A 20,246-nucleotide genomic window follows, 5' to 3' on the forward strand; every position below is an offset into this window, starting at 1 on the left:
CAAAAGCCAGCAGGCAATGAAAAAATAAAAATCCCTGCTGTTACCAAGTACAGGAAGGCAGATCTTAGCGAGAGCACTGGTCAAGATTCTGCCATTTTCTTTCAGCAGAATGAGGGGTGCCGGGGAAGGGGGGGTGGGGTGTAGGATGTCGGATCCAGTACAAAGGTACCGGGGGCGCCTCTGGGAAATCATTTAGAGAGACTTTGGGAGGGGCTACACCCTTATCCCCATTAGGAAATAAGGCCCCTTAACGATTGCTGTTTTAATGTGTATCGGCGGTCATTAAGGGGTTAATCTATAAATACGTCTCCACAGATATCTCTTTTCCTATTGATGGGCACCTGGACAGGTAATCACATTTAGACCCATTTGTCTCTTATTGGCCTTGTGGTTTGCTTTACTCTTGGATATCCTTCACATGTTTTATACTTTCGTGATTTACCTTACTGGTGAGACATATACTCCTCTAAGATACCTGTGGTCCACTCGATCTGAAAATTATATAATTATTTTAAGTATAATACTTTTCGTTGTTACATGGAATATTTTCTTGCAATGAACCAGCTTTGTGTGCGTTTCTACCCTAGAGACAAGTTTACACTTGGTATTTTGATTTATGCTATGATACAGGATATGTTTCTATGTGTTGTACAGATAACCTTAATGAAGGCCAGAAAGGCCAAAACGTTGGCGAGTCATAAATTTGTCTCAAAGTTTTTTTTTTGCAAATCTAGGTCAATTCAGTGCCGAAGATTTTTCTTACCAATGTTAGGATCGGTTTGGTTACCAATGGAATCACAACACCTTATTTAAAATTTCCACTATTCCTCCCGCAACCAAATTATTTGATTGCAAATAGCTTAGATGCAAATATATTGGATTAATCCTTTGGATACTGACAATTTTGCTCCTCATTTACTGTTTAAAGGGGTTGTGTCACCATATAACATATAGGTAATTCTGTATGTAATTATGCAGACATCAAGGAAAGAAACACTTTTGCTTGTATACCTATTAAAAATGATGTCCCATTCAAATGATAGATGTACCTTTGAAGTGTCATATAGCACACCCTACTGGCTTCTAAGTCCGGCCATTGAGTCCTCTTACTAATGACGGAGCATGCGCAGTTCTCTCCCTTGAAATGGTCACCACATCCATGAGGATGATTCCCTCCGCCTCAGCCAGCTGACTGCACTCAGTTAGGTGCGGGGAAGCATCTAAAGGCACTGAGCCTCCCACCTCCTTCATGGTGAGAACTAAACATATAAGCGATTGTCTTACGGATTGCTCTGCTACAGAGTGCAGAGTGTAACAGCTGTAATGGCATCTGGTTGCTGCTCTGTACATAGACAAAACGCTCATCTGAAACACTGCCCGAGAGTCATCTTGATCAGAGATTGCCGAACCTGAACCGTAAAGTTCAGCGTCCGTACAGAACACCTACTATTCGGGCACGGACACAGAACACGGACTTCACCAGGAAAAGGAGAAAGGGGTGCTGACTTTTGGAGAAAAAAAAAAAAAAACCACCACGTGAGCGAGAATTTTTCTTACAACAATATAGGCTCGGTGAAAAACGTTTGTTGGTTAGTGCACATCTGGATACAATCCTGATATTATCTACTAAAATTAAATCCATGACACTGTCATTACATAAAATATTGAGAGTTCGATGAGTCTGTCAGAAATGGATTTGAAATATGTACTGTAAGTGAACACTAGAGTAGAGTTGAGTGAATTCTGTGTGTTGGGCTCTCCATGCATGTATCGTGACTGTCACACAGCCGCGAAACAGGGGCCCGAGCAAATTCGCTCAACTCTAGACTAGAGTAGGTTTGTAGTGAGATTTCTAATTGTGTGGTTTAGGTGTCATGAGGTTTTCTCCAAGTTTGGTTTCTGCCATGTTCGATGCGTGTTTCAGAGCCCAGTTTGAGTAACCTCTCTTATTTAACCACTGTTCACATTACCTACCAAAATGAATTACTATAAAATGATCACTGCAGTTTAATTTTGTTCTTATTGCTTCACCTACAGGAATCGATTTAATAGTGTGCGGAGGACGAAAACTGCGTGCATGAAGTGTGGTGTTCCAGGCCGATTTTTTCTGTATGTGGAACTAGATACTGACATTCTGTTTGCCAATACGGCAAAGATCTAGAAAACAGATATTATCCAGATGGAAAAAAATTGTAAATTTGAGATTGAAATTATTATCATTGAGAGTGGGTATAAGAGAAATCTTATCCCCCCCATATGAGCAACAAGTCGTCTATGTACCTTGCATACCATTTTATAGAATAAATGGATCATCAGCGTTCTAGATGTAAACTTCCTCCCACCATGCCATAACCAAACTGGCTACTGCTGTGGAGAATTTTGCACACATCGATACTCTTGTTTTGTAGAAAGGTTTTTATTTAACTACATTTCCCCACATCTACTCAACCATTATTATTTTTTGTTTCAGTGGTCACATGGGCAGAGCGTTGTAGTTATGGAGGCGCTGGAAATAAAATGCCAGACTTTAGCCAGCGAGGATCTGAAGTCTTGGCTATGTTACTATAGACACATTATTAGTAGTGATGAAAGAACGTGCAGGGATAAGGTGTTATCTGAGCATGCTCGTGTGCTAACCGAATGTCTTCAGCTTGCTTGAAAAATATGTTCCAGTCCCGCAGCTGAATGTCTTGCGGCTGTTAGGCAATCCCTGTATGTGTTGTGGCTGTCGAGCAGCTGTGAGACATGCAGCTGCGGGGGAACTCGAACATAATTTTCGAGCACAGCGAAGTCACTCGGTTAGTACCTTAGCCAGGCCTGTTCGATCATCACAAATTATTAGACACCAAGCAGTATGAAAGGAACAAGATTTTGTGATAATCCATAAAAAATAAAAAAAAAAAAATAAAGGAAACAAAAAAAAAAAAAATTTCCAACAAACTTTTATTTCAGATTATTAAAAAAGGTACATGCTACATTCTTACAGTCTGATCACAATCAAGAAAACCACCTTATGCACTGGCAGAAGAGATTACTAGAATTAAAACACATTAAAACAATAAGGTAAAAACATGAAATTTAAGAACTAAAAATCTAATAAAATGCAATAAAAGTAAAAAAGCATTAGCAAGAAAGTACAAGATATACGTATTTGTCTTAAAGCAATACTCAAGCTTGAAAAGCCTTTAACCATATATTTAGTCACATATTCCCCACAGCTCCCTTTAAAAGGGAGTCTGTCACCACAAAATGACTGTTCAAACAAAACAGCACCCGAAAGGTCGCACATCTTTTATAGTCCTACCTAAATGGTCAAGTCTGGTGCCGCATTTGCTGGAAACTGTTCTTTAGTCAAACATGCTAAAGGGGTGCTCATTGCACCTTCTCACCTACTATCTCCTTCCTCATATGGCTCCTGTAAAGCCAGAACTGTCAATCAAGATAGAAAGGGTGGAGATAGAAGAAAAACCAAGTAGGGCGGAAAGGAGCCATGAGCACCCCATTAGTGTATTTGAATAAATAAAGAGACACGTTTATGGCAAATGCAGCAATAGATTTGTACACTAAAAAAGGCAAGGTCCTATAAGATGCAGTGCTTGGTTTGATTAGTCATTCTGTGCATTGATGCCAGAAATATTTTGCAAAATACAAATATCCGCAGTGATTGTCTGACTGGAGCATTTTAATACTGTGCTTGCCCCGAGGGCCTTTTTTGATGGCTGTATGTAAAAGTTGATTTTCTAACTGGAACTTCATTCCACAATGAGAATAGAAAAGGTTTCTGTAGGAAAATATTTTTTTAAACTTTTTTCATATTCATGCCATAGGCAAACGAAGGTACTGTGGCTCAGTGTCAGATACAATTATGTAGCTTCAAGAATCAGACCAAAGGCTTTATAAGAATTCACATAATATTGCACTACAAAAAGGTGAATAAAATGTCCCTGCTGCCACACCTCATTGTGCTTTTCCTGAATACAGCCCTATTAAAAAGGATATGAACACCTGTGGGCAATATTTTACTTGGTCTTCCCAATGGAGCCGCTATAAAAATCAATTAAGAACTGAAAATACACATTCTTGATTGTGTGAAAATCCTTCAAATATACATACTTTCAGCTTAAATAAAAACAAACAGGTTTTGGAATTGTGCTTTATTAAAAAAAAAAAAAAATTGGACTATTTGGTTTCTGCAGCATCTAAACATCACCGTACATAGCTGTTGCAGAATGGTTTTAACTTGGATTTGGTCATAAACCTTCTGAAATTACATTCAGAAGAAGACAGTAAGGGTTATAGACCTGCTGTCAGATGAGCTCTTTGACAGATTTGACTTAAGCAATCAGGAGTTTGCCATGTACAGTGATACACAGGGGCTGTAGAAACCCAAAGAGATACATTAAAGGGAACCTGTCACCACGTTTTTGGAAGATGGGATAAAAATAGCGTTAAATAGGGGCAGAGGTGGGCGTTACATTAGTGTGTGTGTTATGCGTTTATTACCCACCTAAGTTGCCGAAATAACTTTGCAAAGTCTCCGTTTTCGCCTGTCAATCAGGCTGGTCAGGTCGCATGGGCGTTGTCTTCCCCCAGATTTGGCGTAGTTTTCCGTTGGTGGCGTAGTGGTGTGCGCATGCCCAAAGTCCGGAATCCTCTTCCAGGGGATTTAAAATAGCGCGGTGTTCGTTATTGCATTGGTGATCGGTGGGCGCGGCCATCTTCCTTTGGCCGCGCGTGCGCAGAAGCGGCGCTCTGCTGGCCGCGGCTTCAGGAAAATGGCCGCCGCGATATCCATCTGCGCACGCGCGGCATCCCGCGGCCATTTTCCTGAAGCCGCGGCCAGCAGAGCGCCGCTTCTGCGCACGCGCGGCCAAAGGAAGATGGCCGCGCCCACCGATCACCAATGCAATAACGAACACCGCGCTATTTTAAATCCCCTGGAAGAGGATTCCGGACTTTGGGCATGCGCACACCACTACGCCACCAACGGAAAACTACGCCAAATCTGGGGGAAGACACCACGCCCATGTGACCTGACCAGCCTGATTGACAGGCGAAAACGGAGACTTTGCAAAGTTATTTCGGCAACTTAGGTGGGTAATAAACGCATAACACACACACTAATGTAACGCCCACCTCTGCCCCTATTTAACGCTATTTTTATCCCATCTTCCAAAAACGTGGTGACAGGTTCCCTTTAAGTTATAAAATATATATATTTTTCAGTATTTCCCAAAAATCATGAATTTGAGTTTAGGCAGCGTTAGCACTTGACAAGCAATTGCTATCAATCATGATCAGAGAGTGCTGGATATGGGGCATATAACAATGCTATGGCTACACCAAGGGTCCACAGAAGCGGCCTCATTTGTAGAGATGATAGAATTTGATCGGGTCCTTGCTTATTTGGCAAACTATAGCTTTTGCAGAATAAGCTGCAGAGGGAACCCAGATACCTGGAGCGCTCCCGATAATCAGCTGTCCGGCGCCGCAGCTGCATGTGTCGCGCCTGTGTTGTGGAGAGCCCAACACACAGGCTCTCCATGTAGGTGCTGTGACAGTGACACAGCCGCGACACATGTAGCTGCGGAGCCAAACAGCTGATCAGCCAGCGTGCTCCTTGTACCTGGGTTCCCTCTGCAGCGTATTCGGTAAGCGCTATAGCTTGCCGATTAAGCAGGGACCCGAGCAAATTTGCTCAACTTTACTCATTTGTATTCAAAATAAGTGGATTTATTTGTAACTACAGCACTAAAATGTATATTACTAGAATGATTGATCTGCTTTATTACACAATCGCTCCAAGCCATCTGATTGATACACATTACAGAAATAATGATGATGCCAATTTCAAATTTCTCCAAGCTGGTACTATACTTTGAAGGGGATTTCCACTAGTGACACTTTTGGCATACATGCTATAAAAATGTGATTGGAAGAAATCCCACTACTGGCACCTTCACTCAGAAAAGGCAATTTGTGATCCTCTCTCTCAGTAGTGATATGGGCACACATACGAAAACACTGAGCAGTTTACCATATCTTTTTTAGACTTTAAAAATGGTATCTCAAGTAATTAGATGGAGGTCTGGTCATGATCCTGTGTGTGTTTTACAGTTATTAGTAATTGTACTACATAGTATGGAGAAATGCCTTTTCATGGCAAGTGTTGGATGAAGCAGAAGATTGCAAATTGTGACACAAAAGTCATCAAATAGGTATGAGGAGCATGCAGCCCACCTTGGAAAGATTGGGGTTCCCAACAGCAGACCTAGTTCCCACCCACTTCTCCGATTAGACTTTTCTAACATATCTAGTGGATAAATCATATGAACCTGTCTGTTTCCTGGTGGGAACCTAAACTATGAATGGTTTTCGGCTACAACCTTAAGTCTTTAAAAAAAAAACCTTGAAATTATTATTTAAGTTTAAGTTCTGTACCTAAAGCGCCTACACAAAAAAAGGGGAAGATTTTCTCAGAGATTGGCATGATACTAAATGTGAAAAGGTGTTCTAGGCTCACAGCATTGTAAAAGGAAACAAAGCCTCCATCCCGATTCAAAAAGATTCCAATTTTTTCAGGTTGTCCCTTAGGATTCAAGAGGGTATCAGGGTTGGTGAAAGCATAGTATCGATCTGTATACATGCCAAGTAAGCCAATTGCCCATATTCCTCTCCCTGGTTCAATTCGAAACATTCCTTTTCGGCATACAGACTGTTTAGCCACACCTATGGTCCAGTATATGCCGCCTCCAACCTCCACTTCCCAATAATGTTTCCCTAGTCTGAATCCAGTGGTTGCTAAAACACATGGTTTCGAGTCGAACCTCTCTGGACCTGGGTCCAAATTCAGAGCGTCTGGCTGATATTTAACACCTTTTCTGTTGCAGGTTACCAGGAGATTTGGGTTCACAGTTTTCATATCTAGATATAATGGAACTAAACAGAAAATACAAGTGTAAAAGAGAATAATGTGATCATTGATGCATTTATTTAGTGACCGTCAGATCATGATGCGATGACGTGACTCACCACTGTGTGACTGAAAAACGTCCAAAGATGTTCCACTTGCAACTTGTCTGGGGACTGTGAGTTTACGAAGAGGATCTTTTGGACAATGGCTAAAAGGAAAAAAATAAATATATATATGGTTTACTTGCATGTTTGTAATGATTCTATAATAATGAGTTTCACTCTCTTTGTATTGACCAACTGAAATAGATTAACTTTTTGATGATATTCTAATTTTGTGAAAAGTGTGCGCGCGCACAAACACCACGAAATTAGAATATCATCAAAAAGTTAATCTATTTCAGTTGGTCAATACAAAGAGAGTGAAACTCATTATTATAGAATCATTACAAACAGAGTGATCTATTTCAAGTTTTATTTCTGTTAATGTTGATTATGGCTTGCAGCCAATGAAAACCCAAAAGTCATTATCTCAGTAAATTAGAATACTTTTATAACACCAGCTTGAAAAAATGATTTTAAAATCCAAAATGTTGGCCTACTGAAATGTATGTTCAGTAAAGGAGCTCAATACTTGGTCAGGGCTCCTTTTGCATCAATTACTGCATCAGTGCGGCGTGGCATGGAGGCGATCAGCCTGTGGCACTGCTGAGGTGTTATGGAAGCCCAGGTTGCTTTGATAGCAGCCTTCAGCTCGTCTGCATTGTTGGTCTGATGTATCTCATCTTCCTCTTGACAATACCCCATAGATTCTTTATGGGGTTAAGGTCAGGCGAGTTTGCTGGTCAATCAAGCACAGTGATGTTTTTAAACCAGGTATTCGCACTTTTGGCAGTGTGGACAGGTGCCATGTCCTGCTGGAGAATTAAATTTCCATCTCCAAAATGCTTGTCAGCAGAGGAAGCATGACGTGCTCTACAATTTTCTGGTAGATGGCTGCACTAACTTTGGACTTGACAAAACACAGTGGACCTACACCAGAATATGACATGGCTCCCCAAACCATCAATGATTGTGGAAACTTGACATTAGACCTCAAGCAGCTTGGATTGTGTGCTTCACAATCCTTTCAAGGCTGCAGTTATTCTGGTTGCTTTTTTTACCACACATTTTCCTTCCACTAATTTGCTTGGACCAGCACTCTGAACAACCAGCTTCTTTAGCAATGACCTTTTGTTGCGTGTGTCAATGACTGTCTTCTGGACATATGTCAAGTCAGCAGTCTTCCCCATGATTGTGGAGCCTACTGAAACGGACTAAGGGACCTTTTTAAAAGCTTAGGAAGCCTTTGCAGGTGTTTTTTGCTAATTAATCTAATTTACTGAGGAAATGACTTGGGTTTTCATTGGCTGTAAGCCATAATCATCAACACTAACAAACACTTGAAATACATCACTCTGTATGTAATGACTCCATATATGAGCTTCACTGTCAGCCTCCTAGTGGCAGCATAACACCCACGGTCTGTGTCCCCCAATGGGCCAAGGAGAAATAAGAGTTTCACTTTTTGCATGGAAAAACAAATAAATTAACTTTTTGTTGATTAGACTCTAATTTTGTGAGAAGCGCGCGTGCGCACACACAATCATCCCCCCCCCCAAAAAAAAAACAAAAAAAAAAACAAAAAGGCAAGCACCTAGATCTATAACTCACATAAGCCTGAAAGCCCATAGAACAAGAAGCTCAGCTTTCCAAGATAAAAAGAAAGCAGTCTATGTCTTGAGTTTGCAAGCAAAGACAGTCTCTTTGTAACAAGCACCTGGCACCTTATATAAGAGTTATTCTCAAATGCTGAAGCTCAGCTCCTATTTAAATGAACAGCAATTGATCTGTAAGTCCAGAGAATGACTACTGCAGTGTGAGTGGAGCTGTGCAGTGTCAGCTTTGTACGCCAGCAGAGCTGCAAATAGCTGGTGGTTGTTGTGACCCAAGGAGAGGAAATAAACATCTAAAAAATGGACATTAGGTTTGACACCTTAGTGACATCTGCCAGAAATATTTATGGTGGATGTGCACATTTAGGAACGGACAGACAGAAAAAGGTCTCTGTGCAAGATTATATGGGACGTTTGCAGTCCAAAAGCTCATCATAATGCACCCTTTTGTGCGTTTGTGGCATAAGCTGCTTTGGAGAGAGGTGGAAGCTCTCCTACTCTCTCGCACCCCAGTGCGGATGCACAAGTTAGACCAATGGTATGTCCACCCCTACCGTCCATACACCACAGGTGCCAGCTGCGTTACACAGCCACCATCTGAGAATAACAGCTGTAAATCAGAGTTAACTCTGGTCACAACGGGTTAGCTCTAAAATGTTAAAGTCAATGGTCACCGCGGTATGTAGGAGGTAAGGAAAACAAACAAACGAGCAAAAAAAAAAAACCAAACCACTTGGGTCTTTCAGATAACAAGGATCGGAAACCACTTCTGATATGAATTTTTATAAATGAGTAATGAATGAAATAACGCACAAGCACCTTTCCTTAGACTTCGTTCGTTTGTTTTTCCCCCTCAATATTTATGATTCAACTGACAAGTGTTGGGGGACTTGTCCCTGCACAGTTCTACACCATTAATCAGTGTTCATAGGTCACATTGTGTTGGTACTAAGGGGTAGAGTTTCTCCTTGTGGAAAGAACCAAGTTTGTGTAAGGAGACTTAAAGGTTCGGCAGTGCAACTCTAGGAATTTTTATATATATAAAAAAAATGTATTTTTTTTCAGAAAGACAGAAAAGCGAACTGAACTCTAGTACCACCAAATCAAAGTAGGCATCCTAACAATATTATTATAAATATTTTTATTATTATTCCTTGCTACAGAATTTGGGATAAGAAGCCAAGCCAGAAATTCCATTTGCAGACATGCGCTTCAGAGTATTTGCACCCTTATCGTTGAAAAGTACTAGAGTTGGTTTGGATTATTAAGAGGTCTCTGAGATGAGGCACTCTTCACAAGGGGGGCATCCATCCCAAACAAGAAATAATAATTTTATAAAGGTCAAGTGGCAAGGCCCTTTCAAGGAATCAGTCAGCAGGTTTTACTATGTAATCTGAGAGAAGCATGATGTAGGGGTTGAGAACCTAGGGGTCCAATGGCAAATCACTTACTGGACTGTGAACACGACCCAGTCTGGTAGTAATAATATTCTGCTGATTAACCACCAAGTACATTGAAACTGCAACAAGCTGCTGAACAAAAATCTGCCAACTTATTCCCTTTAGAGGGGGGTGTTGATAATGACTTTCACGATTGCAGCTACCAATAAGTGGCACTAGAGATCCCATCCTCTTCCTCTCTGAAGAAACAATTTGCAGATTGCACTGGGACATACCCAGCTATTTAGTTATTTCTATAATAATAAGAATGCAGGAACACATTGCAGAGTGGAGAAAAGATGCACGTTTATACTTTTGACTGGTATGCATATATACATCGTATATATGACTAACTGTTTGGAGCCTTGCTTTTTGGCAATCTAGAGAACTTTAGTTACTTTTAGAGAGCACATAACTCCAAATATTCATATTACAATACCAAGATAACGTACCTTTCCACAGAAGCTTCCTGGTCCTGGAAGGGACAAAAAAACAAAACAAAAAAACAAAGAACATTTAAATTATGCATAGTTTTTATGTTTCATGTACGCAGAATTACATTTTAAAGCCAATCTGGTTAGCCCCAAGCAAGAGAACCATTCATTACCATTTTAGGCACCTGAACCAGTTGGAAGCCACTATACTGTATGGCAATTACACACCAAATCTAGATTAGATTACTAGAATTAGTATAAATGAGAAAGACGACTGAGAAAACCATACACCGCTGCTTCCAGACTGTTTAGTGGCCTTTGCCACAAATGTTTAGTCATTGCCACCAGTGTTCAGAACTCTGCTGGTTCTTGTACTTGGCTTGAACAGTCATTCTGTGCCGATAGAGAACATGTTATGAAAAACAGTCTAATCTGCAGGCACCATGTTACAGAGCAGGTGGAGCTGGAAAGTTTGGTATATAGTTGTCAGAAAAGACGCAGTATAACCTGTGCTTTCATTATTTAATCTTCTGCTCTTTCTGGTACTTCCGGTCCAGTGGACGGTCCTATCAGTGATGGACAGCACCCTACGTATAAGATACATACAGAGATATCAGTGATTGACAGCTAGGACCGTTCCCTGGACCAAAAATGCCAGAACAAAGGATTAAAATGTAAAATGATGATAAAGACGTAGTTACTTACCGGTCACAGGATTCCTCAGAGCCCAAGACAGCACCACGGAGAGAGGGGATCCGTCCTTCGGGGACAGGGAATCTACAGATGAGAGGGCGGTACCTGTCCCTCGCATCAGTTGGTTTACAGAGCATTGAGATATATATATATATATATATATATATATCTCTCTATCTCTATCTCTCTCTCTATATATATATATATATATATATATATCTCTCTCTCTCTATCTCAAGATTGGAACAGCATCCAATATTACCACAGTTGTCGTGCAGCGCTTTCCAAACCAATGATCCAATGGCTTCCAATAATAAGAGTAAAAAGGGAAAAGAGCACAAAAAAATGAAAAATTTTCATTTTTTTGTGCGGTTTTCCTTTCTCTCTCTCTCTATATATATAACAAATAGTAGAAAGAGATGCGGCACTCACCCTTTTTGCTTGTGAAGTCGTGCTGTTTTTATTTGGACCGACATGAAAAAGTTGTTACATGTCCATGTGATACATCAGGCACACAGGAGGGTGCGGGGAGAGAAGGTGGAGCCGTTCATTCCACAAACTTTTTCTCTTTTTGGTCTATATAGCTATATCTATATACACACACACACACACACACACACACACAGTATATACATATATTGGCAAGTTTTTTTTTAAATCAATAGTATTTGGGCTACATATGATCACTTTTTATGGCATGCATTAGGGAGGTGCGGTGACTACAAGCTGTCAATTTTGGCATTTCACTCCCCCCATTATAACATTATTTATCGTACAAGCTAATTTTAGATTGATAGATTAAGACTATTGCGGATGTGCAGATAAATTAAAAATGAGCATAAAAATAACAAAACAAAAAAAAAAAACAGTTGGAAAAGAATGGGGGTGGGGGGTGTGAGGGCTAATATGAATTTGTAGATTTTTTTTTACATTATTGGTTTTAGTCCTTTAACCTGCAATCATTGGATTGCTTCTTCTGTATGTAATCAAAATGACTAAGATGGCAGCCATTGGAGCCCTCAGCAGGCCCTAACTACCATGACAAACCATTGGCACACCACGGCTGCGATGCAAGTGGGCCAATGGGAGTTCATGTATGTGCACATAGGTGATCACCCTATGTAAATATTGCCACTATCATCGATTTATAATCAACGTGTTGTATAACTGAGGTGTTAAAAATTAGAGAATCCCAAATAAATTATTTTTTCAGGTTTACTACTTCTGCACAATAGTAAGACCCACTACGTTATCTCACCTGACCAAGGTGAGACCTCTTTGAATGAGGAAAACTGTTTTCAAGCTCGTTAATGCCTTCTTGAAGGGATGAGAGCTGTTCATTGAGTCGACTGACACATTCATTTCTTCTCTGTTTAATTGCATTCTCGATATTTTCCAACCGGTGATTGATGATCGTTTCTTCATCAGCCAAAAGTTGTCGTAAACTTTCAAAACCTGAATTGACCATTTTACGCTTTTGTATAACTTCAGCCTGCAAAATAAAAATCAAGTACACCAGTAATTTTTAGGCAACTTTTCAGTACAAGTTGTCACATGTGCAATACTATTTCTGGGACATTATGTGAATTGTAGTCTGCAGTTCACCAGTTTTCATTTGTGCAAGCACCATGTCCAATTTAAAATTGTATCTGAACTAGTGGTGGAAACTAGCTGCTATAATGAGAGTGTGTGCAAAAAAATGTACATAAAGAGAAAAAAAAACCCCATTAAAAAATTAATCAAATATTTGGTGTGACCATCCTTTACCTTCAAAGCAGTACCAGGTAAACTTGGACACAGATTTTGAAGCGGATTTTCCAAACATCTTTGAAACCTAACCACCGAAAATGTAAGAGGGAGCAAATCCTTCTGTCTCCCTGTAATCTCAGATAACATTATGTAGAGATCAAAGCTCATGACATTGGCTGCATGTTTGGTGTCGATGTAACATAGTAACATACTGTAGTTAGCAAGGCCGAAAAAAGACATTTGTCCATCCAGTTCCACTTATATTCCATCAGAATAAATCCCCAGATCTACGTCCTTCTAAAGAACCTAATAACTGTAAGATACAATATTGTTACGCTCCAGGAAGACATGCAGGCCTCTCTTGAACCCCTCGACTGAGTTCGCCATCACCTCCTCAGGCAAGGAATTCCAGATTATCACTGCCCTAACAGTAAAGAATCCTCTTCAATGTTGGTGGAAAAACCTTCTCTGCTCCAGGCGCAGAGAATGCCCCCTTGTGACCATCACGTTCCTTGGTATAAACAGATACCGGAGAGATATTTGCATTATCCCCTTATATACTTATACATGGTTATTAGATCACCCCTCATTCGTCTTTTTTCTAGACTAAATAATCCTAATTTTGCTAATCTCTCTGGGTATTATAGTTCCCCCATCCCCTTTATTAGTTTTGTTGCCCTCCTTTGTACTCACTCTAGTTCCATTATATCCTTCCTGAGCACCGGTGCCCAAAACTGTACACAGTACTCAATGTGCGGTCTAACAGATTTGTACAGAGGCAGTATAATGCTCTCATCATTTATATCCAGACCTCTTAATGCACCCCATGATCCTGTTTGCCTTGGAAGCCGCTGCCTGTCACTGATTGCTCCAGGTAAGTTTATCATTAACTAGGATCCCCTAGTCCTTCTCCATGTCAGACGTTCTGCAACAAAATAAATTTAGAGCCAATCAAACTTCTGCCTGATAGTATTCCATGATATACAAGTTGTTTCCTGTATTTTTCAGCATCAAGGACATAATCTTGACCAAATTCACTCCACTTCCTGAAATGAAGTCCCGTGTCTACAAGCAACCTCCACCATGCTTCACTGCTGCCTGGAGGCACTAATTAAAGGGAACCTGTCACCTGAATTTGGCGGGACCAGTTTTGGGTCATATGGGCAAGGTTTTCGGGTGTTTGATTCACCCTTTCCTTACCCGCTGGCTGCATGCTGGCGGCAATATTGGATTGAAGTTCATTCTCTGTCCTCCGGAGTACACGCCTGTGCAAGGCAATATTGCTGAAAAATATGGGCAGATATCGATTGGCCGTATGCATGGGTTCACTGTCTTGCTAAGGATTAAGTTTGGAGCCAAATGTAATTAAAACTATATTCATTATAAAAAACAAGGATAGCAACTGAAGATTTAAAGAATATGCGGCAATCACCAATTCAGTGGAACATGAAAGTTCTTTATTCTGTGATGCGGGACATGGACAGAAACGAGGTGTGCAGCAGTGGTTCTGCAGTGGGGGACCACAGACCATTTTTCTGTTTTCATCCTTTTTGGAAGTTTTGTACAAAAAAACCCTGTTTGGGAAAGAAGAACAGACAAATCGCAGCGCCCGAAGTGCGTAAACACAATATTATAGTCTTTAAAGGGTGCACAATTTTATGCACTCACCTGATAAAAGACTGAAATGGCTTTAGATTATGTATCCTCAGAATTCCCTCTGAGATACTTTTCAATATACAGGGCTTGCAGCTTGCCTCGGGTGGATCCAAGTGAAAGAGCCAGAGTAAGGCTCACACAGGATGAGTAATTCAAGAAAAGCACATCCAGCCCATGAATGGCAGCGCTTCCCAGGACTCACATTCAAAGATGATATTTCATATTTTTTTATTTCATAACTCACATTCAAAGATGATATTTCATATTTTTTTTATTTCATAACTTATTTTAAGTTATGAAATAAAAAAATATGAAATATCATCCTTGAATGTGAGTCCTGGGAAGCGCTGCCATTCATGGGCTGGATGTGCTTTTCTTGAATTTTTGGAAGTTTTGGTCACTTTTGCATTTTTTTTTTTTATTGCTCCACCCATAGAAGGTATGGATTCTATCTATTCTCACTTGTCTAGCTGTGATTTTATTATAAGCGAGAGATAAAATGTTAGGTTTTCAAGGAGATGGGTGTGAAAAAAAAAATAAAAAAAAAATCAGACGATGCTAGCATGGTTTGTGTGTGGTGAGATTTTTTTCTTGCACCCATTGACTTGCATTGGCTATTTTCGTCTAATGTACAAGGACAATCGCAGCATTGTGCAATTTTTTTCTCACCTAGATCTAAGATGAGAAGAGAGGGCTAAAAAATAAAAAAAACGCAGATGAGCAGGGATTCCTAGAACATTAGGCCGCGTGCAATCAGATTGCGCTCATCTGTTATTCTCACACATTAGTATGATCCCTTAGCAGTTTAATTATGCAAATGAGAGGGCTCAATGCATGTTTATGCCCCATTAATTTTCATCTCTGGATGCCTGAAATCTGAAGCCACGTTCATAGTGTCATTATTGAGTTATTGCTGGTTCTTGTCTACAGTACCAAACGGTAGCTGCAAACAGAAGCCAACAATGAGACTATATAAGTATGGCTGCATGAGTGACAGATTTCCTTTAAGGGTATGTGTCCACGGTCAGTAAACGCTGCGTGTTTGACGCTGCAGCGTCAAACACGCAGCGTCCAGATGTTCCAGCATAGTGGAGGGGATTTTTGGAAATCCCGTGTCCACTATGCGTGGAAACCCGCACGCGGCGGGCCTGCGACTCCGGACATGCTGCGCGTCTTTTCAGATAGAAGCATGTCAGTACACCTTGCGGGGACGCAGCGTCCCCGCAAGGCATAACACAGGGCCCCTATGGGAGGGGGGCGATGATCCCGGATGTGTACAGTTAACACATCCGGCATCATCGCGTCCCAGAAGGGGGCGGGGCTTAGCGCCGAGCGGCTTCGCCGCTGCGGCGATACCGCTGGCCATCCTGAACGTGGACACGCAGCCTTAGGCTTCCATGTACATTAGGCTTACATCAGCCTAACTCCACGATATCAACAAGTTTGGCGGACAGTCTAATGCATATGGGGATCTCCCTGTTGCCTGACAGATGATGCTGGCGGACAGAAATATCTTGACATGGGGTCATTCCACATCAAGTGGACCAGTTTTAAAAATCGTCCCCACTCGACCTTCTCCGATTTTGCTGAAAGGATGTACATGCATGTTTGAAAAGAGGTTCTGTAAATTTTAAGGGCCAGATCTCAAATACATTGGGCACTGTTGACCTTTCACTGGAGGTTCCACCAAGCCTGCGGCTTCAGCTAAGGCTACTTTCACACTAGCGTTAACTGCAATCCGCCACAATGCGTCGTTTTGCCGAAAAAACGCATCCTGCAAAAGTGCTTGCAGGATGCGTTTTTTCCCCATAGACTTACATTAAGCGACGCATTGCGATGGATTGGTTGTGGCGGACCGTCGGGACCAAAAAATGCTACATGTAACATTTTTTGCTCACGACGGTCCGCTTTTTCCGACCGCGCATGCGCGGCCGGAACTCCGCCCCCACCTCACAATGGGGCAGCGGATGTGCTGGAAAAATGCATCCGCTGCCCCCGTTGTGCGGCGGAGACAACGCTAGCGTCGGGAACCTCGGCCCGACGCACCGTGACGGGCCGAGCCCGACGCTAGTTTGAAAGTAGCCTAAGAGGATTTTGCAAACTTTGGCATATAGCCATTAGAGTTCTATACTGGCTATGATGCTGAAATTTGGCATACTAGCTCAACTTTTGCTGCTAAACACGATAAAATTATTACCGGCTATGACAAAACAATATTTCGGCCGCAATTTTGTGTCAAAGTAGCTTGAAAAACGAGTCGCATAAAATTTATGCCAAACTTTGCCCATATATAACTCAAGACCAAAAACCAATAGTAACTGGTGCTTTGCCCTGTACACCAAACATCTACATGACTTTGCATTGCTGCAATATCACGGTCAAAGCATATGTATTTGTGGAAATATTCACACCCACATATGATGAAAAACTTTAAAAAAAAAAAAGAATTTTACCTATTTTTAGGTCAAATTTCTCAAAAAGGGTACCCCTAAAATATATTAATTCTGATATCATTAGAAAGAGAACATTTTTCTCTACAAGGATCATTGGTTTTTTTTTTTGGAGTCGCTCAGTTTAAGAAATGAAAAATGCCACTGAACATGGTGTTATTTATTAATACGCAATGAATGGTAACTGCTATTCAAACCCTTGCGTTGGTCCGTGGTGGTTATACCACAACCAATTCCCTAAGAATTGGTATTATAATCCTATTAAGAATTGTAATAATGCTGTCTTTCGAGAATTGGCAGCCCCATCGCCTAGGAGCCATGGCCGATAGCCGTGCAAGGCGAGCCTCGGGCGGTCTCTTTATCGCAGGTTCCGAAGCCTGAGGGTGGGTGTCTTTGCCTAGGATCCCAAGCCTAATATTGGGTATCTTGTTGGTTCCCAAGCCATAATGTTCAGTCTAAGTGGTCTGGAATTGTTGCTGAATTTGCAACATAATCGGTTCAGAGAAGCTGTATTGTCGGCCCATTGCTGTTGCAGCTGGTGCTGGAATTATTGCAATGATTGACTGCTCGGGAATCCAGCATGTATCATTTCTCACAGGCCAGTGAAAGAAGCTAGCTGGTCCATGAGGATGCATAAAATGTATTAACGCATCATGCTCGTCGACTGAAATTTCAGAAATATTTCCAATCCACCAGTTCCTATCGTAAATGCAGGCAATGTATTGCCCTGGCTGGAGGTTTGCAATTGGCACAAAAGGCATTTCTGATCTGACAGATCTATCTACATGGGCAATGAAAGATGATGGGTTATTTGACACCCTTGAAATGCAAATCTATTTGTCATCAATTGGCACAAACTGGTGATTTTCTCTTGTTCCAGCAATTGTATGTCCATCTTTGAACCTTTCCTCTTGAACTACCAGTATTTCATCAATTTTTTCTTTTGGAACAAAAAAAAAAAAAAAAACTTAATTCCATGCAGTTGCTCGTTGCAAAAGTTGAATAAATCCACCAGGGTCAGTATTTGGTTTTCAGTTGGGCGTTGAAGACTGGCACGAGCTGCCAACCTCTTTGCTGTCCCTCCAATCCCATCACAGGGCGACTTTCCATGACTGGTACCAAAAAAATTCCATTCAGCGCTCATATTGAAATCAGCATTGTGGTGGCACAAGTAGAGAAAATTTTTGAAATTTTTGTACTGGGCTGCAGATCCATCGCTGAAGTAGTGGATATGACGAATCCCATAGATGAGAGTCTTGAGATACTCCACAATTACTGTTAAGAAAGTGTGGACTGCAACTGTGTCATGTCGTGAGCAATCACTGATTATGCACAAGCTGATGTTCTGCGCAGCTTCACCATTTAACTCCTTGAAGTAAATTACAAACGGGTGTACTGTAGCTTGACTATTTTCCCAGTGGAAACCTTGAATGGCATCTTGAACAATTAATGAGTAATTTTCAGCAAAGTCCATAAGGATCACAAGCTCTCCAGGTCTCAGATTTTCCTTCAACGATTTCAGATATCAACATTGATGCTTGGCGATGTAGTGATGGCTACAAAGTTTAGAAATTTTTAAAACCAATTCTTCAATGAAATCTTCTATAGTCAGTTGTTTGGTATCAAGCGTGTCTCGATCAGTGTGAATCCATTGTTTGAACTCAATAATATCTTCAGGGTCACTGTTGACAAACACATTGACTAGAAATTCTTTTAAAACTTCAGGACCCGGGCATTTATCACAACGGCCAAGCATACAGTCCTTGGATTCAATTCCACAGACCATTTTGCATATGAGCTCTTTGTAGTCATCATTGATTGGGCATGCTGCAAGCATTAGTTTGACATTTTGGTGAATGGTACACACAAACGGAATGTGTTCCAGCAGATCCAACGGTTACGCACCACTTTGGCCGAAGCTCACAAAACTTGGAAAATCCAATTTCAGGGCCATTCCGATCCCGATAGGCAACAAACATTTCCCTAATATTGCTCAGTAATAGTCGCTTTTGCTTCTGCTTTTTTTCTCCTGCTATTCGCACTGATACATAGTCTTTTTTACCAGGGCACATTCGACTGAATTCATCATCCTCAAAAAATGCCTGCACCTTTTTCTTCACTTCCTCAGAAACTTTCTTGCCACACTTGATTCTAGGTAAGGCTAAGATCCCATGTTCACATTTAAGCTTTTGAGCTTGTTTGACCATTCGTTCAGAGACACCGAATTCGTCTGATATAGCCTTAATGGACCAACTTTTAGGTGCCAATGTCAAGATTTGGGCCTTTTTGGACAGCAATGGGCCGACAATACAGCTTCTCTGAACCGATTATGTTGCAAATTCAGCAACAATTCCAGACCACTTAGACTGAACATTATGGCTTGGGAACCAACAAAAGATACCCAATATTAGGCTTGGGATCCTAGGCAAAGACACCCACCCTCAGGCTTCGGAACCTGCGATAAAGAGACCGTCCGAGGCTCGCCTTGCATGGCTATCGGCCATGGCTCCTAGGCGATGGGGCTGCCAATTCTCGAAAGACAGCATTATTACAATTCTTAATAGGATTATAATACCAATTCTTAGGAAATTGGTTGTGGTATAACCACCATGGACCAACGCAAGGATTTGAATAGTGCAGTTACCATTCATTGCGTATTAATAAATAACACCATGTTCAGTGGCATTTTTCATTTCTTAAACTGAGACTCCAAAAAAAAAAAACCAATGATCCTTGTAGAGAAAAATGTTCTCTTTCTAATGATGTCAGAATTAATATATTTTAGGGGTACCCTTTTTGAGAAATTTGACCTAAAAATAGGTAAAATTCTTTTTTTTTAAAGTTTTTCATCATATGTGGGTGTGAATATTTCCACAAATACATATGCTTTGACCGTGATATTGCAGCAATGCAAAGTCATGTAGATGTTTGGTGTACAGGGCAAAGCACCAGTTACTATTGGTTTTTGGTCTTGAGTTATATATGGGCAAAGTTTGGCATAAATTTTATGCGACTCGTTTTTCAAGCTACTTTGACACAAAATTGCGGCCGAAATATTGTTTTGTCATAGCCGGAAATAATTTTATCGTGTTGAGCAGCAAAAGTTGAGCTAGTATGCCAAATTTCAGCATCATAGCCAGTATAGAACTCTAATGGATATGTGCCAAAGTTTGCAAAATACTCTTAGCTGAAGCCGCA

At 40.9% G+C, this 20,246-nt stretch overlaps 1 protein-coding gene across 3 annotated transcripts in view; it reads right to left on the bottom strand.

The window, feature by feature from the left end:
- Positions 1 to 5,203: 5,203 nt before the first annotated feature.
- Positions 5,204 to 20,246, bottom strand: part of LOC143816905 (E3 ubiquitin-protein ligase TRIM39-like) — a 56,681-nt gene continuing 41,638 nt past the window's right edge. For all 3 annotated transcript variants that reach the window (XM_077297879.1, XM_077297880.1, XM_077297877.1), the window contains exons 4-7: positions 12,452 to 12,685; positions 10,519 to 10,541; positions 7,033 to 7,121; positions 5,204 to 6,939 (exon numbers count right to left, since the gene is read on the bottom strand). In XM_077297879.1, coding sequence (XP_077153994.1) covers positions 6,419 to 6,939; positions 7,033 to 7,121; positions 10,519 to 10,541; positions 12,452 to 12,685 — 867 coding nt within the window. In that variant the 3' untranslated portion in view covers positions 5,204 to 6,418. The remainder of the gene's footprint in view (positions 6,940 to 7,032; positions 7,122 to 10,518; positions 10,542 to 12,451; positions 12,686 to 20,246) is intronic.

This window comes from Ranitomeya variabilis, chromosome 3 (assembly GCF_051348905.1).
Source record: "Ranitomeya variabilis isolate aRanVar5 chromosome 3, aRanVar5.hap1, whole genome shotgun sequence".
In the NCBI taxonomy this organism is placed as follows: domain Eukaryota; kingdom Metazoa; phylum Chordata; class Amphibia; order Anura; family Dendrobatidae; genus Ranitomeya; species Ranitomeya variabilis.